This window comes from Haliotis rubra, unplaced genomic scaffold, assembly GCF_003918875.1.
Source record: "Haliotis rubra isolate DU_JTF1 unplaced genomic scaffold, ASM391887v1 Scf94, whole genome shotgun sequence".
Classification (NCBI taxonomy): Eukaryota; Metazoa; Mollusca; class Gastropoda; order Lepetellida; family Haliotidae; genus Haliotis; species Haliotis rubra.
In genome coordinates, this window is record NW_025767679.1 from 2284043 (window position 1) to 2309291 (window position 25249).

General features: G+C 41.2%; 1 protein-coding gene across 1 annotated transcript in view; it reads right to left on the minus strand.

Annotated features, from left to right (window-relative positions):
* The window catches only part of LOC124264718 (inversin-like), a 45116-nt gene extending 20336 nt beyond the window's left edge, over positions 1-24780 (minus strand). The window contains 18 exon segments of the mRNA XM_046699493.1: positions 1250-1402; positions 4913-5004; positions 6443-6560; positions 6741-6847; positions 8222-8318; positions 10001-10081; positions 10362-10569; positions 11682-11847; positions 12308-12414; positions 12783-12963; positions 13153-13254; positions 13893-13958; positions 14413-14586; positions 17693-17821; positions 17824-17861; positions 21385-21499; positions 21742-21798; positions 24270-24780. Coding sequence (XP_046555449.1) covers positions 1250-1402; positions 4913-5004; positions 6443-6560; positions 6741-6847; positions 8222-8318; positions 10001-10081; positions 10362-10569; positions 11682-11847; positions 12308-12414; positions 12783-12963; positions 13153-13254; positions 13893-13958; positions 14413-14586; positions 17693-17821; positions 17824-17861; positions 21385-21499; positions 21742-21798; positions 24270-24392 — 2114 coding nt within the window. The 5' untranslated portion in view covers positions 24393-24780.
* Positions 24781-25249: the final 469 nt, after the last annotated feature.

Consider the following 25249-nt stretch of genomic DNA (forward strand, 5'->3'; position numbering starts at 1 on the left):
TGAGGATCAGCCACAGATAGCCGGTGCCTGCAAACAATGCAAGATTTCATGAAATGTAAACACGTTACATTACGATGAAAAAGTGTAACAAATTACAAAAAGTTCTTCAAATTTTATACAACCAATGCATTATAGTTATAGCCAAATACCATACACAACGTAATTTTGATAAATAAGATCTAAATATAAAGGATATCTGCTGTATACGGGACTCCAGTGCTCGTCCAACCATCCGCTTGGGCGAAAAGGGAGAGAGTGACAAGTAAGGCTGGTCACATGACTGTTTGCGCGGGGAAAGAAGGGAGGTAACTCATGGGTGAGTGTATTTTTACGTCTGCTTCAGGAACTACAAGGGATTCAAGTGTCCCACAACCATTCGCAAGGGAAAGGGAGATAAGAAAAAGATCATGAGTCAGGATAAGGAAAAATAAAGGCCTTATCTTGCCCACAATGAAATTGACAGAGCCTTTTTTATTTAATCAAACATATAAAAGTCAGAAAAGTTTCTTTGTAGACAATATGACAGCTATATGAGGTCGATTGGAAATAACTGAGCCTGGACAATGTACACAAATGTCAAAAGAAATGAGTGAATAGTCAGACAGAAATGAGTGCATGCAAACTTATTTAGGGACCAAGAGTGAAACCATGACCGACTTTTGTCATTACTACTATTATCATAGGATATCTAAATAGCGCACATGTCCATGTAACTAGTACATGCTCAAGGCACTGGAGTGTTCCCTTGATCAACGGATGTCTTTTTCTGGCATTACTATAACCAACTCTACTCCCTGTGGAGTATTCAACTCGTGCAGCCTGTTAAGCACAGCGATTTATCACACAGATTCATCCTCACAAGGTACCCATTTGCAGCTGGGTGAACTGGGACACACAGTCACAGTATTTTGTCCAATGATACTGCACGTTACTATACCCACAACTAGGTGTCTGCACGTGTTCGTGTGTCCACCATCTGGTCACCTATCATCAGATGAATGGGTTCTTTTAAGTGCACAGGGTTGTGTACTGCACACTAGGGGTTGTGACAACACTGAAAGAGCCTCCAAGGTTTTTACACCCGGTCACAAGTGGGGATTGATCCTGGCTAGCGGCACCTTACACACCTCGTCCACCGTACTATACTATATCATGTGATTAACCAATTTTCTGCGTAGTGCTGCTGGTTCAGGGTGGGTCGTACTCAGGTACCTGAATCACCTGTCCTGTCACCTATGTCCCAACTTACTTTTTGGTTCCACTTTTGATTTCCACTGCAGGTGCTGTGTCCACTGTTCCTGCTGTCTCCATGGTAACCAGGTCAGAGGTGACATACTTATCTTCCACATCTCGCTTGTGCTGCACATCCTCCTTCTTGCGGTACTCCTCCACTGCACGCTTCCTGCATCCACAGAACAAGTCATCAAACTCATATTACTCCATGTAATCCCCCACCTGTCACCTGGCAGAAGTATATCTCACACTACTCTATGTCAGAAGTATATCTCACACTACTCTATGTCAGAAGTATATCTCACACTACTCTATGTGAGAAGTATATCTCACACTACTCTATGTGAGAAGTATATCTCATACTACTCTATGTGAGAAGTATATCTCACACTACTCTATGTCAGAAGTATATCTCACACTCAGAACTCTCTATTTATCTCACACTCTCTATGTGAGAAGAATATCTCACACTACTTAAGAAGTATATCTCACACTACTCTATGTGAGAAGTATATCACACTACACTCTATGTGAGAAGTATATATATACTCACACACTCTATGTGAGAAGTATATCTCACACTACTTATGTGAGAAGTATATCTCACACTACTCTATGTGAGAAGTATATCACACTACTCTATGTCAGAAGTATATCTCACACTACTCTATGTGAGAAGTATATCTCACACACTACTCTATGTGAGAAGTATATCTCACACTACTCTGTGAGAAGTATATATCTCACACTACTCTATGTCAGAAGTATATCTCACACTACTCTATGTCAGAAGTATATCACACTACTCTATGTCAGAAGTATATCACACTACTCTATGTCAGAAGTATATCACACTACTCTATGTGAGAAGTATATCTCACACTACTCTATGTGAGAAGTATATCTCACACTACTCTATGTGAGAAGTATATCTCACACTACTCTATGTGAGAAGTATATCTCACACTACTCTATGTGAGAAGTATATCTCACACTACTCTATGTCAGAAGTATATCACACTACTCTATGTGAGAAGTATATCTCACACTACTCTATGTCAGAAGTATATCTCACACTACTCTATGTGAGAAGTATATACTCTATGTCAGAAGTATATCTCACACTACTCTATGTGAGAAGTATATCTCACACTACTCTATGTGAGAAGTATATCTCACACTACTCTATGTGAGAAGTATATCTCACACTACTCTATGTCAGAAGTATATCACACTACTCTATGTCAGAAGTATATCACACTACTCTATGTGAGAAGTATATCTCACACTACTCTGTGTCAGAAGTATATCTCACACTACTCTATGTGAGAAGTATATCTCACGCTACTCTATGTGAGAAGTATATCTCACACTACTCTATGTGAGAAGTATATCTAACACTACTCTATGTGAGAAGTATATCTCACACTACTCTATGTCAGAAGTATATCACACTACTCTATGTCAGAAGTATATCACACTACTCTATGTCAGAAGTATATCTCACACTACTCTATGTGAGAAGTATATCTCACACTACTCTATGTCAGAAGTATATCTCACACTACTCTATGTCAGAAGTATATCTCACACTACTCTATGTCAGAAGTATATACCTCACACTACTCTATGTCAGAAGTATATCACACTACTCCATGTCAGAAGTATATCTCACACTACTCTATGTGAAGTATATATCACACTACTCTATGTCAGAAGTATATCTCACACTACTCTATGTGAGAAGTATATATCACACTACTCTATGTGAAGTATATCTCACACTACTCTGTATATATCACACTACTCATGTGAGAAGTATATCACACTATCCTATGTCTACTTATGAAGTATATCTCACACTACTCCATGTCAGAAGTATATCTCACACTACTCTATGTCAGAAGTATATCTCACACTACTCTATGTGAGAGTAGTATATATCACACTACTCTATGTCAGAAGTATATATCACACTACTACTGTCAGAAGTATGTCAGTGAGTATATCTCACACTACTCTATGTCAGAAGTATCTCACACTACTCTATGTCAGAAGTATATATCACACATGTCAGAAGTATATCTCACACTACTCTATGTCAGAAGTATATCTCACACTACTCTATGTCAGAAGTATATCTCACACTACTCTATGTCAGAAGTATATCTCACACTACTCTATGTCAGAAGTATATCTCACACTACTCTATGTGAGAAGTATATCTCACACTACTCTATGTGAGAAGTATATCTCACACTACTCTATGTGAGAAGTATATCTCACACTACTCTATGTCAGAAGTATATATCACACTACTCTATGTCAGAAGTATATCTCACACTACTCCATGTCAGAAGTATATCTCACACTACTCCATGTCAGAAGTATATATCACACTACTCTATGTCAGAAGTATATATCACACTACTCCATGTCAGAAGTATATCTCACACTACTCTATGTCAGAAGTATATCTCACACTACTCTATGTCAGAAGTATATCACACTACTCTATGTCAGAAGTATATCTCACACTACTCCATGTCAGAAGTATATCTCACACTACTCTATGTCAGAAGTATATCTCACACTACTCTATGTCAGAAGTATATCTCACACTACTCTATGTCAGAAGTATATCTCACACTACTCTATGTCAGAAGTATATATCACACTACTCCATGTCAGAAGTATATCTCACACTACTCCATGTCAGAAGTATATATCACACTACTCTATGTCAGAAGTATATCTCACACTACTCTATGTCAGAAGTATATCTCACACTACTCTATGTCAGAAGTATATCTCACACTACTCTATGTGAAGTATATATCACACTACTCCATGTCAGAAGTATATCTCACACTACTCAGAAGTATATGTCACTAGTATATCAGAAGTATATCCTCACACTACTCTATGTCAGAAGTATATCTATCAGAAGCTCTATGTCAGAAGTATATGTCACACTACTCTATGTCAGAAGTATATCACACTACTCTATGTCAGAAGTATATCTCACACTACTCCATGTCAGAAGTATATCTCACACTACTCCATGTCAGAAGTATATATCACACTACTCCATGTCAGTATATATCACACTAGTATATATATCACACTACTCCATGTCAGAAGTATATCTCACACTACTCCATGTCAGAAGTATATCTCACACTACTCCATGTCAGAAGTATATATCACACTACTCTATGTCAGAAGTATATCTCACACTACTCCATGTCAGTATATATCACACTACTCCATGTCAGAAGTATATCTCACACTACTCCATGTCAGAAGTATATCTCACACTACTCCATGTCAGAAGTATATATCACACTACTCTATGTCAGAAGTATATCTCACACTACTCTATGTCAGAAGTATATATCACACTACTCCATGTCAGAAGTATATCTCACACTACTCTATGTCAGAAGTATATCTCACACTACTCTATGTCAGAAGTATATCTCACACTACTCTATGTCAGAAGTATATATCACACTACTCTATGTGAAGTATATCTCACACTACTCCATGTCAGAAGTATATCTCACACTACTCCATGTCAGAAGTATATCTCACACTACTCCATGTCAGAAGTATATATCACACTACTCCATGTCAGAAGTATATCTCACACTACTCCATGTAAACTAGCACCCACCTGGCAGCCTCCCTCTTCAACTTTTCATGTTTCATCAGCAGCCTCTTCCTCTCTATAAATGTCTTCCTCACTCGATAGCCTCGAAATGCCGACTAGAGAAGTCAGAGAACATCACAGATCAGTCATCCAGCCATATCTTTGTTGATCACATGCAATTCTAACATTGCATGTAGTCTCATGGTAGACCATGTCCAACATCACCTCTAAGATATAGCTAATGTCAAAATTTAGACAAAGGGTGAATTGTAACACTTAGGGGCTACTGAAGTCTTGGAACTCTTTCATGTTTCAATAAACTATTAAAAAGTATGACATATAGTTATATCGAACATCACCACCTGATGAACACCGATTCTGAGATCCATCTCGTTGAAATCGTATGCTTGGGTGATTTTGAAAATTGTAACTATAATTTGTGTAGTTCAAATACTAAAACTATGACACATTATGCACTTTCTCTTGTTCTTATGACCTTGGAGTGGTAACGACCTTAAACAACGTTTTCAGCTTCTTCTAACACCTTCGGGCACAGCCAAAACCAGAGCTAAACGCCAGACAACCCTGCAGTCTCAGCTAGCGAGTTCTTTGAAACCGTTCTGCAGACACCCAGCTTATGTAAGGAGGGATGGTTTGAACAGCACTCCATTAAACTGCTCATATCCCATCAAGTCACCCTCACTTATCTCTCCTAAACTTAGTCACTGACAGTCAAGGAATATGGGAGAGGAACGCTTCTAATCTTGCTCTCGAGCAGCAGGATTCGGAAGTCATACTCCACTAATGTGATTGCTCGCATGAGTAGAGGTCACCGAGTGTCGTGTCTTCACCATAACTGACCATAGTCGATCACAGAACAACGTACACTGACGTGACCGCCTACATGTTTACTCCCATGGGGTTACATGCATGGGGTCCCCCAAGTGACGTCACTCCGGTTGGTAACTTCTGTCACAGTGGTAACAAGGCTTACGGAGTTGTCTCCCTTATACTGTTAAAAGTTAAGTCTTAAGTGTCAATACACTATACCGAGTATGTGGGGGATCTCCTCTGTGACTATGAGAAGGATTCATGTTGATACATGCAGTAGTGATTCTGAAAGAACGTTGTATGGGTCGTTCAGAATGGTCTAGTTCAGGGCAAACGTTCCAATTCTTCCACCTACCTAAGTACAGAAGATCATGTTGACTGAAAGTGAAAGTTGTATCCAAGTCCCAAATACTTGAGACAAAATCTCTCTAATATAGGATGTCTACACCTTTAGTAACAAAAAGAGGATCAATACAGTTGGGAGTCACATGAAGCAAGACACATATTTTGCACGGTGATTTCCTTCAACAATAGATGGAGCACTGGTGTGTTCAGGCGAGGTGTTAAAAGAGGCTAAAAATTTGGTTTCACTTTGTTTCCACTCCAAGGTTAGTAAGAACAAGAGAAAGCGCTCAACATGAGATAAGTTTAAGAATTTATAGCCTCGAACCTGCAACATATGCACAGCAGACTGTGATGTCGCAGGTTCTGTATGCCACACACCTGTATTTTCTGTGCTGCTATGTCCTGTATGCCTGTGATGGAGAGGGCCCCCTGCTCGATCATGTACTGGGCAACATCATGGTGCTCACCCATCAATGCATAGTCCAGTGGTGTGTACCTGCCAATACATAAGTCACTGGACCACTGACTTGGCTGGAACTGACTTAAATACCGTGGCATGTTAAAATGTACATGAACTGAAATAGAATACATTATCTATCTATTTACGATCCGATTTTCTTGTAACATTATGTGTTGTATTGTATTGTTCAAGCTGAGGCCTGGATCCCAGACTTACCTGTCTTCAGTGAACTCCATGTGGTTGACATAGGCCATGTGCTCCACCAGCAGCTTGACGGTGTCCAGGTGGCCCATGCTGCAGGCCCAGTGCAGCGATGTCATTCCCTGCAGCCACGCAACACAGTATTACAATAAGTAGACAGCCTGGAAGGGGGCTGAAGCCACACAACACAGTATTACAATAAGTAGACAGTCTGGAAGGGAGCTGCAGCCACACAACACAGTATTACAATAAGTAGACAGTCTGGAAGGGAGCTGCAGCCACACAACACAGTATTACAATAAGTAGACAGCCTGGAAGGGAGCTGCAGCCACACAACACAGTATTACAATAAGTAGACAGCCTGGAAGGAGCTGCAGCCACACAACACAGTATTACAATAAGTAGACAGCCTGGAAGGAGCTGCAGCCACACAACACAACACAGTATTACAATAAGTAGACAGCCTGGAAGGGGAAGTAGACAGCTGCAGCCACACAACACAGTATTACAATAAGTAGACAGCCTGGAAGGGAGCTGCAGCCACACACACAACACAGTATTACAATAAGTAGACAGCCTGGAAGGGAGCTGCAGCCACACAACACAGTATTACAATAAGTAGACAGCCTGGAAGGGAGCTGCAGCCACACAACACTGTATTACAATAAGTAGACAGCCTGGAAGGAGCTGCAGCCACACAACACAGTATTACAATGACAGCCTGGAAAGCTGCAGACAGTCTACAATAAGTAGCAGCAGCCACACAACACAGTATTACAATAAGTAGACAGCCTGGAAGGAGCTGCAGCCACACAACACAGTATTACAATAAGTAGACAGCCTGGAAGGAGCTGCAGCCACACAACACAACACAGTATTACAATAAGTAGACAGTCTGGAAGGAGCTGCACACAACACAACACAGTATTACAATAAGTAGACAGCCTGGAAGGGAGCTGCAGCCACACAACACAGTATTACAATAAGTAGACAGTCTGGAAGGGAGCTGCAGCCACACAACACAGTATTACAATAAGTAGACAGCCTGGAAGGGAGCTGCAGCCACACAACACAACACAGTATTACAATAAGTAGACAGCCTGGAAGGGAGCTGCAGGGCTGCAGTATTACCACACACACACAGTATTACAATAAGTAGACAGCCTGGAAGGGAGCTGCAGCCACACAACACAGTATTACAATAAGTAGACAGCCTGGAAGGGAGCTGCAGCCACACAACACAACACAGTATTACAATAAGTAGACAGCCTGGAAGGGAGCTGCAGCCACACAACACAGTATTACAATAAGTAGACAGCCTGGAAGGGAGCTGCAGCCACACAACACAGTATTACAATAAGTAGACAGCCTGGAAGGGAGCTGCAGCCACACAACACAGTATTACAATAAGTAGACAGCCTGGAAGGGGGCTGCAGCCACACAACACAACACTGTATTACAATAAGTAGACAGCCCACCCCAACTTTGTCACTAACCTCATTATCCTGTGTGCTGGGATCTGCCTTGTGCTCCATCAACACAGACATACAGTTGACAAAACCTCCATACGCTGCACACTGGATAGGGGTACGTCTGGAACACACAGAAAACAAAATGTCAATGACCACAACTCACCCAGTTGTGTTACCTGTCATGTCCGTCTACTCATCCGGTCATGTCACCTGTCATGTCTGTCTACTCACACAGTCATGTCATTTGTCATGTCCGTCTACTCACACAGTCATGTCACCTGTCATGTCTGTCTACTCACACAGTCATGTCATCTGTCATGTCCGTCTACTCACCCGGTCATGTCACCTGTCATGTCCATCAACTCACCCAGTCATGTCTGTCTACTCACCAGGTCATGTCACCTGTCATGTCTGTCTACTCACACAGTCATGTCATCTGTTATGTCCGTCTACTCACACAGTCATGTCACCTGTCATGTCTGTCTACTCACACAGTCATGTGATCTGTCATGTCCGTCTACTCACCTGGTCATGTCACCTGACATGTCCGTCTACTCACCTGGTAATGTCACCTGACATGTCCGTCTACTCACCTGGTCATGTCACCTAACATGTCCGTCTACTCACCTGGTCATGTCACCTGTCATGTCCATCAACTCACCCAGTCATGTCCGTCTAATCACCTGGTCATGTCACCTGACATGTTCGTCTACTCACCTGGTAATGTCACCTGACATGTCCATCTACTCACCTGGTCATGTCACCTAACATGTCCGTCGACTCACCCGGTCATGTCACCTGTCATGTCCATCAACTCACCCAGTCATGTCCGTCTACTCACCTGGTCATGTCACCTGACGTCTATGTCTGTCTACTCACCTGGTCCGTCACCTCACATGTCCGTCTACTCACCGGTCATGTCACCTGTCATGTCCTTCTACTCACCTGGTCATGTCACCTGACATGTCCGTCTACTCACCTGGTCATGTCACCTAACATGTCCGTCTACTCACCTGGTCATGTCACCTGTCATGTCCATCAACTCACCCAGTCATGTCCGTCTACTCACCTGGTCATGTCACCTGACATGTCCGTCTACTCACCGGTCATGTCACCTGTCATGTCCTTCTACTCACCTGGTCATGTCACCTGACATGTCTGTCTACTCACCTGGTCATGTCACCTGACATGTCCGTCTACTCACCTGGTCATGTCACCTGACATGTCCGTCTACTCACCTGGTCATGTCACCTAACATGTCCGTCTACTCGACCTGGTCATGTCACCTGACATGTCCGTCTACTCACCTGGTCATGTCACCTAACATGTCCGTCTACTCACCTGGTCATGTCACCTGTCATGTCCATCAACTCACCCAGTCATGTCCGTCTACTCACCTTGTAATGTCACCTGACATGTCCGTCTACTCACCTGGTCATGTCACCTAACATGTCCGTCTACTCACCTGGTCATGTCACCTGTCATGTCCATCAACTCACCCAGTCATGTCCGTCTAATCACCTGGTCATGTCACCTGACATGTTCGTCTACTCACCTGGTAATGTCACCTGACATGTCCATCTACTCACCTGGTCATGTCACCTAACATGTCCGTCGACTCACCTGGTCATGTCACCTGTCATGTCCATCAACTCACCCAGTCATGTCTGTCTACTCACCTGGTCATGTCACCTAACATGTCCGTCTACTCACCTGGTCATGTCACCTGTCATGTCCATCAACTCACCCAGTCATGTCTGTCTACTCACCAGGTCGTGTCACCTGTCATGTCCGTCTACTCACCCGGTGGTGTCCCTGATGTTGGGGTCCACTCCAAACTTGATGAGAGTCTGGCAGATGTAGGCATGACCCCCAAGTGCCGCCCTGCAACAGAGGGACAGCTACACTGATCTCATTTTAACACTTTGGAACACTTAAACATAAACACATGAGTTTTAAAATGGATAAGGAATTCCAAATGCTTGAACAGCTATCCAGCAAAAGGGTACAGTTTTGCAGGACACAATGCCTGTGATTTTTCATTTGTTTCCTGCCTATCAATGTCATGATCTTTCTTGGATAACATTTTTCCAATCTCAGAATTACATATACAAATACTTTCAATGGAAAGTAACCATGCCTTGACACCCTGAAGTCCACCCACCAGTGCAGAGGGGACCTGCCATCCTGATCAACCACATCCACCTTGGCCCCAGCATCGATGAGAGTCTGCACCACGTCCGTCTGACCAGACTCACAGGCCCTGAACAGAGGTGTGTGTTTCATGAGGTCCACAGCGTCAATATCGGCCCTGTACTCCAGAAGGATCCGCACTGTGCTGGTGTGGCCGGAATATGCTGCTGCATGGAGGGCTGAAGGAAAGTAAACATGGGTTGTGTATCTCCTATCTGTATACAGGGGCCCTGGGTTGCATGTGAAGACACCAACATAGATTGTGTAGTCACCATCTGTATACAGGGGCCCTGGGTTGCATGTGAAGACACCAACATAGATTGTGTAGTCACCATCTGTATACAGGGGCCCTGGGTTGCATGTGAAGACACCAACATAGATTGTGAAGACACAAACATATTGTGTAGTCACCATCTGTATACAGGGGCCCTGGGTTGCATGTGAAGACACCAACATAGATTGTGTAGTCTGCAGGGGCCCTGGGTTGCATGTGAAGACACCAACATAGATTGTGTAGTCACCATCTGTATACAAGGGCCCTGGGTTGCATGTGAAGACACCAACATAGATTGTGTAGTCACCATCTGTATACAGGGGCCCTGGGTTGCATGTGAAGACACAAACATAGATTGTGTAGTCACCATCTGTATACAAGGGCCCTGGGTTGCATGTGAAGACACCAACATAGATTGTGTAGTCACCATCTGTATACAGGGGCCCTGGGTTGCATGTGAAGCATAGATTGTGTAGTCACCATCTGTATACAAGGGCCCTGGGTTGCATGTGAAGACACAAACATAGATTGTGTAGTCACCATCTGTATACAAGGGACCTGGGTTGCATGTGAAGACACAAACATAGATTGTGTAGTCACCATCTGTATACAAGGGACCTGGGTTGCATGTGAAGACACAAACATAGATTGTGTAGTCACCATCTGTATAAAGGGGCCCTGGGTTGCATGAGAAGACACAAACATAGATTGTGTAGTCACCATCTGTATACAGGGGCCCTGGGTTGCATGAGAAGACACAAACATAGATTGTTTAGTCACCATCTGTATACAGGAGCCCTGGGTTGCATGTGAAGACACGAACATAGATTGTGTATTGACAATGTTTTGACAAATGCCAAGGTTTGAGATACCTACAAATAATAGCCAGACCTTGGCAAGGGGAAACACAACCATTCTCTCCTGCTGAGGATTCTGTTATCCCCATGTGCCAACCCAAGCTAGGGGAACACTCACTCCTGCCCAACTTTTCTTAATGGTGCCTTCAGCAGAACCAACCTGTTTCTTCGTGCTTGTCCATTTGTCTAATGTCAACACAGTGTTTTATAAATATACGGATGACATCATCTGCCCCTTTGCCTGCTGCCCACATGAACGCTGTCCGGCCATCAACATCACTCTCATCAGTCACCAACTTGTGGGACAGGAAGACTTCCACCGTATCCTAGGTCAACAGAATCAATACTATTAATGTTATGTTTATTCTCCCATCATTATGACAAGAATACCTGGAATATCACATCAGAAAGGTCACAGAAGTATAATGAAGTCTAGGCAAAAGAAATAAGGTAAACCAATGTTAAATATTGTGGCAATATGTTCATCAAGTTACACAACAATACTTGAAAAATGGCTATTTAAATTACAAGCTGATGACAACGACCTCAGCAACACAGTATATAAAAGTTAAAAATTAAAGTGTGGAAACACCCCAAAATACATTTTTGATTTCTGTGAGTACTTTGATTCAATACCATAGCTTTGATCATCCCTGCAAAGTTCAGATACATATAGGTAGCTTAATTTTTATCACCCCACCCCAGAACCTTGGAAGATATATCAAAAGAATTTGACATCTTCTGTGACTCTTGTATAGGACATGTCAAAAACTTAAGCAGACTTACGTCATAGTTATTCTGAGCTGCATAGTGAAGAGGTGTGGCACCATTAGAATCTGAGCTGGCAAAATCAGCACCACTGTCAAGGAGGAACCCCACAATCTTTGAATGTCCTGAAGTATGAAGTATAATGTTCATACATGCATGGTTTCACAGAAATTACTCGAAGTCATAGGAGTGTCCAATAAATCTTTACTCTGTGATCTGACAATTCTTTTAATATTCACTACTGACAAGGTATCCAGTTTTCATTGCTTGCACATTTCTTTAGAGTCCTGGTATGAAACATCTGATAGCTAGGAAAGTATGAAAGTCCAGCCTTTGTCACTTGTCTAACAAATCAGCTAAATCACGGACTTATCCTCAATAGTTCACTCTTCTGACAAGGATGGGGTACTGGAGACCTACTGTTCCCTAGAATCAGTCTGTAGATAAATCTGGATTAATTGGAAGACATTAGTGTGGGTCTTTCATCTCTTACCCAGCACAGCTGCCCAATGCAGGGGGGTTCTGAACCAGTTGTCCAGAGCGGACACATTACACTTGCGTATACTTGTCTGCACCAACACATTGACTATACTCTCGTTGCCGTCAGCAACTGCCAGATGAAGAGCTGTCCTTCCTTCGTAGTCCTGCCAGTTGATCACACTTGGGGTTGTTTCCTGCAGGTACAACACATGTGAACTGAACAAGATGATAATTTCAAAACAACATTTCCATAGAACTGTCTGCAGGGATATATCAGTCGTCAATAAGAATTCCCCTCCAGGAGAATGAGTAATTCTACTACTTGCCACATAATCATTCACCTATTGTCTGCAGCAGCTGGATTTTCAAGCATGTGCACTCACCAAGATCAGTTTGACACAGCTCACAGCCTGACGATCTCGGCTACTAGCGGCCCAGTGGAGTGGGGTTTTGCCATCTGTGTCTGGGATGCCAATGTTTGAATCCTACAAGAGAATTTCCATGCATATCAAATAATAGAAAATGACTATGCAATTGGGTAGAAACTTTAATGACACTGAAATATATTACCTAAAACACAAAAAGTAAGGTTAACTCTCATCAGTAAGTTCTGACTCTAAGGGAGATAACTCTATTAACATGGTAGCACACTCACCAGGACTTGAATCAGATTATTTCTAGAAGAGAAAACAATTCTTCTTAGGAAATGAACACTAGTGATAGTGTATCTGGCACTTGGTGTTCCAGAAACCATGTGATCCTCTGATGAGCTGCATCCTTTCTTAGATTACAGTACTCAACATTCCGTCTTCATGAACTGGTATGAAGGTATTATTTTCTGGTATAATTTACAAATACAGTAACAACCCACCGGATTCATCATCATGTAGGACGACGAAGTGTTAGCAGTTTACAACTGTCATGATTTTCCAGATGCATCATTTAGTCTACTAAAGGGACATAACCCTGTTCTTATAAACTTTTATTGACATAAAAATGTAGTTAACATTGCAAAGGGAGCATGTGGGTCATTTTAAATAAAGACTTAACTCAAAATAAGAGATAATTAAACAGGCAATTACCAGATGTAACGGCTCACAACATGAGCAAAACAAAAACCTACCCACTTGATGAGCATCTTGACATGTTCCAGGTTACCATAGGAGGCTGCCCAGTGCAAGGCTGTTCTCTGGAACACATAGTGCTACATAAATAATGGATGACATGTGTGGCACTGAACAGTAATACAATACATATTCGGTTGAATATTCTTTTACAACAAAATATTCCTGTATTAGTTCCCTAATTCCTCGGACCCATGAAGATCCAGGTTAGAATTGATCTTCAGTAATCCATCCTTGTCATAAAAGGCGACTAACATGATCGGGTTGTCAGGCTCACTGATTTGGCTGACACATGTCATCGTATCTCATTTGTGTAGATGGATGCTGATGCTGTTGATAACTGGACCGTCTGGTCCAGACTCGATTATTTACAGACCGCCGCCATATAGCTGGAATATTGCTGAGTGCGGTGTAAAACTAAACTCACTCACTCACCCCCTAATTCCTAGAATGTGCCACAAGGTCAGGACTTTTCATGGTGACCAATATTGAAGCTACAGCAGCTCCCTCTAGTGTTACCTTGTTGTTGTCCTGGTCGTCCATCTCCCCCGGAGTCAGCTGCCGCAGCAACAATGCCATACACTTGGGCAGCTTGTGTCGGGTACAGAGATGCAGGGCTGTCTGACCTTCATTGTCCTTTTCTCGACAGTCTGCACCCTTTGACACCAGCATCTTCATCAGCCGATAGTTGCCCTGCAAACACAGACTCAACAGCATGGACGTCTGTCAAACATCTTAGTTCACAGAAAATAGATCAAACAAATTATGGTGCATATTTGTTTAATTCAAACTAGCATGTAGCAAACTTTCCTGAAGGTGTCTCCATATTTAGTGATCACTACTTCAGGTATGTTTTCAAGCACACGTAACTTGGAATGCTAATTTTTTAGTGTATGGCTAAGCCTGGTAGTGGTACGTGTTTTGTTTGGGTGGCATTCTAGTGGTACCGGTCATCCAATTCATTGGCAGCACATAAATATCATCATTGCTCAAAGTTACCTCACAGTTGCCATTTTTCACCTAATTGTTACATGACATGACATGACATGACATGACATTTGGCTGGGTATGCAACCAGCTGTTACAAACCCAGATTTCACAAGATGTGAAATGGCATGGGTTGTTTACTGTGTTTATACACAATGTAGTGCCCTAAACCTGTACCCCAGAACTGACTTGCATATTATACGTGTGGCCGAGATGACGGATCATATATCACGGACCATTTTACCAGATATGCCATGGCAATACCCACAAGGAATCAAACAGCTAAGACCACTGCTGAAGCATTTCATAACAACTTTGTTCAGCATTATGGTATGCCACAACAACTTCACACAGATCAAGTTGCAAACTTTGAAGGCAAGCTAGTGAAGGAACTCTGTGATATTTTAAAGATCAAGAAGTCCAGGACCACTCCTTATCATCCGATGGGCAACGGCTTGTGCGAGAGATTCAACAGGACACTGTGTGATATGCTTGGGACTCTCCGCCTGACCAGAAGAAAGACTGGAAGAATCATGTTGGACCACTAGTTCATGCATATAATTGTATACGTCATGAATCCACTGGCCAGACTCCCTTCTTTCTGATGTTCGGACGTGAACCAAGACTTCCCATCGACCTGGCATTTGGGCTTGAGCATAGCCGGGAGAAGAGGTCCTTGTTTCAGTACACAAAGTCTCTGAAGGAATGTCTCCGCCAAGCATATCACGAGCTGCTGAAGCATCCAAGACTTCTAAAGGACATCAAAAGGCCAACTACGACATAACAGTAAGAGGAGCTACTTTGGATGTAGGAGACAGAGTCTTAGTCAAGATCTTAGCCTTTGATGCAAGGAAGGAGGGAGGAAGATGTATATGTTGTTCTCAGGCAACCAAATCCTACCATTCCAGTTTTTGTGGTCCAAAAGGAGAACTCTGAAGGAAGAAAAAGAACCTTACACCGGAACCATCTTTTACCCATTGTCCCCATCTCAAGACCAGAAGTTCCATTCAGACCAGTTCCTGCACCACGACAATTTTAAAAGAAACAAAGGGAATTGCAGCAAACAGATGACAACTTAAGTGGGATGACAGAAGATTCCGAGGAGAGGGAATTGTGTATAGTGACTGCTCAGACATATCAGAAGACAGCAGAGGATCATGACTCAACAGCCATGAACAGTGAAGCTGCTGACAGGATTGAGGATTCTGCCCAATTAGTAACTGGTGACGATCAAGGAATTATTGTGGCAGTGGGATATTCTTCTGGTGGTGACGACCACTCATCAGAATTGTTACAAGAGCAGACTGACACAGAAGAAAATCCAGATGCAGAATTCAGTCACGAGCAGAACCAATCTGAGACCTCAACGGCACTCAGAATAGAGGACGATCAGGAGCTGTTAGAAGCAACAGACGAAGCTACAGAGCCACATGCAGAAACTACTCTACACCGCCCTACCCCAGCAACTGCAGCCAGACGTTCCAGTAGGGCAACTAGGAAGCCACCTTGGATGACATCAGGGGAGTACTTGATGAGTCATCAGATCCCAGACCAGGATAGGGAGAGGAGATCTCAGACCATCCAGGAACTTGCTTCCAGTGGAGTGTTGGAACATTTATCTCGTGCTTTTATTTCGATTGTGGATGGTAGAATTAAATGACAAGACGTCATTGTTTGGGAGGGGGAAGTATGTGTCCGAAATGATTTTATATTTGTCTTGTAAATATTTTAGAAATATATTTAATCTATCTAGTTTTTGTCTCATTAAGTGCCTGTACAAGCTATAACACTTACACAGAATACAGAAAGTAACACTAGATTTACCCCAGCACTTATATAACTCTTAACTTCACCATAGCCACTGTCACACTTTCCCATATCCTTATTATGTAAGTCTCCTTGCCTGGCCTACAGTTCAATTTTATATCATCAAGCAGTTGTCAGTTACTACTCTTACAAGTCAGAGGTCCTATACATGTAATGCTCAGCAAATAGTTTGGCTTTTTGTGGACCGAGTGGCTGAGGACATCACTTCTATCTATGTATATATAAGGTCAGTTTGTGTTTGCTCTCATATTTATGTATTTATAGATATGTCTGGGTTAAGTTGTATATGAATTAAATGCATTAAGTTAATGCATTGATAAGATATATTTCTCTGTTGAACCAACAAATTAACTTGCCATTTAGTGTGTGTTATTGACTAGTAGTTCATAATTGAAAATTAGTATATAAGTATATTTAAATGTTCAGATATTCTACCAGCTTTGAAGGTAATATAATTTCTCTTTTAATCCATGAACTTATGTCCTGTATTTTCATTGCCATTTTTCCTGCTTGCTCATCACTGTGTAACATTTGTAGAATATCCCGATTGGACACTGACGACTTAATAATCTGCCAGGTCATTGCCACACAGTGGTAAGTTAGCTGTCAATATTGTATATATTGACTATATGTCTTGACAATTTGTGGAGACAGTAATGTGTCGGCCTCCTAAGTATACATTGTAATCTGCACGAGTTAATCTTTTCAGTTTAACTGTAGCTACTGTTCCCTCTCTATATCATTCATGTATAATTCAAAGATGTTATGTGATATGGCTCGTGTAATTAATTTATCAGTTATTTTAATAGTATTTTTATATAATATTTACAGAGCTGGAAACTGATTAGTAAACTTTGTTTACACAAAAAAAGAGATTGCTGTCGGCTCACAACCAAGTAACTGTTCTGCGTCATTATTCCAACTGGAACCTCATCTGCTACTACATACGCAAGTATTTCTTTTCCACAAAACCACATGGGCCTACCTTATGTGCTGCCCAGTGCAGAGCTGTCCTACCCCCCTTGTCGCGGAGGTTGATCTGAGCCCCGGCCTTCAGCAGTGTCTCTGCACACTCCAGTCGGTCTGCCAGGACACAAAACATAAGGGGACTCCGCGGCCGAACTGATCCCCTGCATCTAGCTCCTGAGGGCAGGCTGTACAGAAAACCATGGACACACTTACCTCAGATATCAATAATACATATCACCAGGATGAATTTGTGCCATCTGTTGCCATGAACATGTTTGTGTTAACTTGCTTGGCTGCATAAACTAATAACAACAAACCTAAATTAATCAATGTAGCATATTTTCGATATGTGAATGGTAACTATAAAAGTTAACAATAATTTTAAAATGCAGTAAAAATGACTAAACAGCACACAATTAAAACATGTACAGACAAGGTACTATTATATCACATCACATCAAGTCAGGTGTAAATTTGGAATACATCAATGCATCAGTTAATAGTTAGAACCCTAATTCACAGACTTAGTTAATCAAACCTCTTGTGCTTGTAATAATCAATACACTACTTGCTGGGCTTCATTCGTCAAGAGTAGACATTAAATCTGAATCCGATGTCATCGATAATGATATCTCTGATATTTTAGGGGATGAGGATATGTCGTCGTTGGAGGATAGTGTGAACATTGATAGGTCATGGTGTGATAATATTATCAACAGTGCTGGTCGTGTTCTGGTGAATATGTGTGCTGCTCTTAACATGTCCATCCTAAACGGCCGTTGTGGTGCAGATGCCAGTATCGGCGACTTTACGTTCATTAATCAGAGTGGACCTAGTGTAATCGATTATATTATTGTATCTAATAGCCTATTTCCATATTGTAAACATTTTGAAGTTGTTTCACGAGCCGAGTCATGCCATCTACCGTTAACGTGCTCATTTCAATCACGTGATCCTGCCACCGACGACAGAGCTGAAGGAGCACGTGCAATACATGTGACGGACCGCTATGTATGGGACATAGAGTATATCCAACAGTTCAGGGAGAACTTGTTGTTACCTGCTGTTGTTGACATATTTGAGAAATGTACACTACTCGTTGAAGACATTGATGAGGTTGTCACTCAGTTTACAGAAGCGGTATGTGAAGCATCCGGTAGTATGAACCGCCATAACAAAACTAGACTCATACACTCCGAACCATGGTTTGATGCGGAATGTAGATTCCATAGATCAGAAAGGGAACGACTTCTTAAAGTATTTCGTCGTCACAAAAATGATGTTCATCTAAATAATTATATTAAAGCCCGGAATGCCTACACATCTCTACTTAGAAAAGAAAAAAAAACATATTATGGACTTGTGAGCAATAAAATTTCAACATGTCTCCATGACAGTAAGTCATTTTGGTCTACATAAAAAAGGGCTGTCCCATACTTATACTCGTGTTCCTAATATAACCATAACAAGAATGGGCTGATTATTTCAAAAACCTGTTTACATCAGAGGATGTCACTGCCGAAGACGTCAATGTTAACGATGAAACTGACTCTGAAAAATGTGATGATATGACAGGCTCCATTTTAGACTCTCCTATAACACAAGAGGAAATTTTAACCTCCATTGAAGGACTGAAGTGTGGCAAATCCTCAGGTGCTGGTTTATTAATTCCTGAATTTTTCAAATATACAACAGACATTCTGGTACCATATCTTACAGTGCTTTTCAATGTCATGTTTGAACATGCTTACTTTCCAGAATCATGGTCGGAGGCTGTCATTGTTCCTTTATATAAGAAAGGTGATATACACTCTCCATCTAACTATAGAGGTATTTCTCTTCTTAGTGTATTTAGCAAGCTTTATGTGTCTATACTAAACAGGAGGTTAATGTATTGGTGTGAAGCATATGGTAAAATTGCAGAGTCACAGGCTGGTTTCCGTCATGATTACTCCACCATTGATAATATCTTTACCCTCCAGTCTATTATCCAGAGGTACCTTAGTAAGCAAAAGGTTAAACTTTATTGTGTGTTCGTGGATTTTGCTAAGGCATTCGACAGTGTAAGTCGTTTGAAATTATGGTCAGTTTTGAAATCTAGAGGTGTTTCCCCCAAAATAGTTAACTCTATACAGTCCATCTATTCATCCGTTAAGGCTAGGGTAAAATTTAATAATGTGTTGTCAGGATTTTTCCCTTGTTCACGTGGTGTTCGTCAGGGCTGTGTCCTTAGCCCTCTGTTGTTTTCGATTTTTATCAACGAGTTGGCTGTTGAGGTAGAACGAAGTTCAGGTCCAGGTATTCAATTACATCCTGATGTTAGTCAAATATTTATTCTTCTTTTTGCGGATGAAATCGCACTTATATCTGATACTATTGGAGGGCTACAGAAGCGCATCGATGTTTTAGAAAAGTTTTGTATAGAATACGGTCTTGAGGTCAATTTGGATAAGACAAAAGTTGTCGTTTTTCAGAAAGGTGGTATTTTATCAAAAAGAAAAAGTTGGTTTTATAATGGAAGGAAGTTGGAAGCGGTAACTTCATATAAGTATCTAGGTATAACATTCACAAGGGGCTTGTCTTGGTCGTTCTAATGCAGCTTTGCAAGGTAAAAAGGCCTTATTTGGTGTTCTTAAAAATATAAGTTAGCTTGGTAATATATCTCATGAATTATACTTTAAGATATTTGATATGAAAATAGCTCCTATTCTGCTGTATGGTGCCGAGGTCTGGGGATTCTGTCAGAATGATTATGTTGAATCTGTGCACACATTGGCTTGCAAACGGTTTTTTAGGCGTTAAGATCTCTACAACTAATAATATAGCTCGTGGTGAATGTGGGCGGTATCCCCTATATATCCTAGCATATAACAGGGTAATAAAGTATTGGTTAAAATTATTGAGTATGTCTGATTCTTGTCATCCCCAAAAATGTTATCATAATAAAGTTAATTAGGCGTCGAAGTGTCGAGATCTGCTGTACAGTTTGGGTTTTGGTTTTGTTTGGGAACAGCAATCTGTTATTTCTCCTACCTCGTTTTTATCTGAATTTGTGAGTCGACTTAAATGTATTCATGAACAGAATTGGTATAGTTCACTTCAAAATGGCAGCAAATCTATGTTTTATTCTTACTTCAAAATATCATTGTCCAGGGAATTGTATTTAAATGTGATTAACATTAAAAAAGTTTAGAGTAGCACTCGCTCAGTTTAGATGTTTTTCACATCAGTTACGTATAGAAACTGGAAGGTATTATAATATAGATAGAAATGATAGATTATGTTTACAGTGCCATGAAGGTTATATTGAGGATGAATACCATCTTCTCCTCGTGTGTTCCAAATTCCAACAGCTCCGCTTGAACCATTTACCTAAAACCTATTGTATCAACCCAAGTAAAGCCAAATTCAAACTCCTCATGTCATCATCCGATTGTAAACTTATAAATAACTTAGCTAGCTTTATCTATCATGCAATGTATCTAAGATGTTAAAAATTATCAATCTATACTGCACACACCATGTTTTGCCATGTAAATGTAACCTATGTAGTTATGGGCCGATGGTCTACACTTCTGTAATAAAGAATTGAAAATAATTGCTCAATAAATCTGAAATTTGTTTTGAAATAATGTTTCTCAATACCAACCAGGATCTATTAGCCAAGAAAAGAAAATATCTGCCGATAAATGACTGAAGACCCCATACCTGCAACAAGCCTTGTGAGGGTGGGCTTGTCGCCATTGACAGCAGCTGCATGTAGCTGGGTGATGCTCTCCAGTCGGCCATTACCATTTGCAAAAGGGCTCTTCGGGGTCTCCACCTGGCAGATACAGCAGAATTTCACAGGGAGTTCAATACACTACTTCACAGAGAGCATTGATCAGTAGTGCAACCAAACCTCTCCATCTGTGTTGCAACTGCATGAAAAATATCTAGGCTAACTGATAACTGAATTTGGCTTTAGAAGCAAACCAGTGGTTGACAACATGAGCACCAAACTACTTCATTATGATATGGCAAGTATAGTGTACAGAGGAATTGATCTGAATCTTGTACATTTACCTGTGATACTGCAGGACTGGAGGGGCCGGCCACGGCTGTCATCTCCCCTACAGACACCTGAAACATAACACTACCACCTCAGTCATCAAGTCTTGGATTACACTGAAACATAACGCTACCACCTCACTCATAAAGTCTTGGATTACACTGAAACATAACGTTACCACCTCAGACATCAAATCTTGGATTACACTGAAACTAGTGTAACCACCACAGTCATAAAGTCTTGGATTACACTGAAACATAACGCTACCACCTCAGTCATAAAGTCTTGGATTACACTGAAACATAATGCTACCACCACAGTCATTAAGTCTTGGATTACACTGAAACATAATGTAACCACCACAGTCATAAAGTCTTGGATTACACAGAAACATAATGCTACCACCTCAGTCATCAAGTCTTGGATTACACTGAAACATAATGCTACCACCTCAGTCATCAAGTCTTGGATTACACTGAAACATAATGTAACCACCACAGTCATATAGTCTTGGATTACACTGAAACATAACGTTACCACCTCAGACATCAAATCTTGGATTACACTGAAACATAATACTACCACCTCAGTCATCAAGTCTTGGATTACACTGAAACATAACGCTACCACCTCACTCATAAAGTCTTGGATTACACTGAAACATAACGCTACCACCTCAGTCATCAAGTCTTGGATTACACTGAAACATAATGCTACCACCTCAGTCATCAAAGTCTTGGATTACACTGAAACATAACATTACCACCTCAGTCATCAAGTCTTGGATTACACTGAAACATAATGCTACCACCTCAGTCATCAAATCTTGGATTACACTGAAACATAATGCTACCACCTCAGTCATAAAGTCTTGGATTTCACTGAAACATAACGCTACCACCTCAGTCATCAAATCTTGGATTACACTGAAACATTGGATTCAGTCACAGTCTTGAAACATGAAACATGGTACCACCTCAGTCATCAAGTCTTGGATTACACTGAAACATAATGCTACCACCTCAGTCATCAAGTCTTGGATTACACTGAAACATAATGCTACCACCTCAGTCATCAAGTCTTGGATTACACTGAAACATAATGCTACCACCTCAGTCATCAAGTCTTGGATTACACTCATCAAGTCTTGGATTACACTGAAACAGCTACCACCTCAGTCATCAAGTCTTGGATTACACACTGCTAAACATCAAGTCTTGGATTACACTGAAACATAATGTTACCACCACAGTCATAAAGTCTTGGATTACACACCTCACCTCATCAAGTCTTGGATTACACTGAAACATAAACATAATGTCTTGGATTACCACCTCAGTCATCAAGTCTTGGATTACCACTTCACACTGAAACTTGGATACACTGAAACATAACACTACCACCTCAGTCATCAAGTCTTGGATTACACTGAAACATAACGCTACCACCTCACTCATCAAGTCTTGGATTACACTGAAACATAACGTTACCACCTCAGACATCAAATCTTGGATTACACTGAAACATAATGTAACCACCACAGTCATAAAGTCTTGGATTACACAGAAACATAATGCTACCACCTCAGTCATCAAGTCTTGGATTACACTGAAACATAACGCTACCACCTCAGTCATCAAGTCTTGGATTACACTGAAACATAACGCTACCACCTCACTCATCAAATCTTGGATTACACTGAAACATAACGTTACCACCTCAGCCATCAAATCTTGGATTACACTGAAACATAATGTTACCACCTCAGCCATCAAATCTTGGATTACACTGAAACATTCATCTGGATCAATCTTCTCACCTGATACAGCACAGATTTGATACACACGTCGGCATGAGTACAAAGATAGAAAAAAAGCATTGTACCTGTTTGAAAATATTTGAGAAACTGACAAAAAAGAATAACCTTGAAGTGTTCAGATTGTTAATGTAAACATAGATAGTGTTTCCTGTGTAAAAAGTGCAAGCTTTGTCAAATTATGAAACAAACCTCAGAAATATACATGTACTACAACTTTTCATCACTTGTGACAAGACGCTATATATAAATCATGTTAATAAAATACCTATTATACTGAATCTCAGTCAAAATACATCATTCCTTGATTATGGTAATTTTATTTTGATGTCCAATATTGTCCAATATCTTTAAGAACCTGGTCAGACCTAAGACGAACTGCTGACTTGGAATGAACAACAACTGGAGTGAATGAACACAGTTCCCACTATGGATATTGGTATATGCAGTCCATAACTCTAGCCACTGGTCTGAAGCAGGAGCTGCAATCATGTTCAGTCTGGTAATCTACAGTAACCAAATATATACTAACAAATACAATCTACATAAAACAACGTGAGGACACTGTGCAAGTAGATCTTTGCTTGGGCAGCTAATTGTTTGTGCTGTCTTGTGACAACGATTGTAAACATTTAAATCTGTAAAATGAGGATCTTACCTAGGAACAAAAGACAGGATTTGGAGGGTACATACTGGACAAGCAAATACAGAATGGTGGGTACCTACCCTACTAGTCTCCTCCCTGTAGGTGTGAAGGACCCTGGGGGTGACACAACACATACACAACACCTGGGATATGCCCCACCCCACAGGCCCATACAGGGAGTGGCCACTGTCTTCTGACAACATCCTTGCTTGAGCACATCCCTAAACCCCCACACAGTAGTACTCAATGTCCAGTTTGTTTCTCGAATTAATACACAATCTGCATGATAATTTTTGTGTCTGACTTCTGAACCTATGTGTTTTCATGAAATCAAAATGTACAATATGCAACTGTCAAGTTTCCTTTTGACAGAATTGAGTCTTCTTCACAAAGTTGTCCAAATATGACTGATTCCAAATATTCATTTCATAAAGAATATAGAACACAGTTTTGAATGTGTGAGTACTATAACACTGTCACTGAGGCAGGGAGAGCTGCGAGGTGGAGAAAACTCGGAGGGACACAGACAATGGGTAACCAAAATGGTGGAGTAAACTGTAAGAGTAGCAGCGTAACCTGATCTGTATCTGGCTGAAGCAAGATGGCAGTGGAGTCTGTGGCTGGGGCTGGGCATCTGGGAAGGGGAGGCTGTAGGGGAACTGTTAACAGCGGCTACATGTAGCCACTCACTGGGAGGTAGACTTAAACTTAGTCTCTGAAAGTTTATAATTTTCACAGAAATTGAAAACTATGTAAAACAATTTAAAGGAGGGTTTCTCCCAATGAGGTGGGAGATTCAGAACCTGAGGAAAATATAGACTTACTTAATTTAAAACTTCTGCATTACTGAATGAGCTGGGCAGAATGGAAATACATTTTGTGGAGGGAATGTGAGACAGGGTAACCGTGACTGGGAACAGTGGTAGGGTTTCTGTGAGAGAATAGGGGGAAGAGGAAAGAGGAAAAGAAAGAGAAAAGGGGGGGGTGTGTGTGTGTGTGTGTGTGTGTGTGTGTGTGTGTGTGTGTGTGTGTGTGTGTGTGTGTGTGTGTGTGTGTGTGT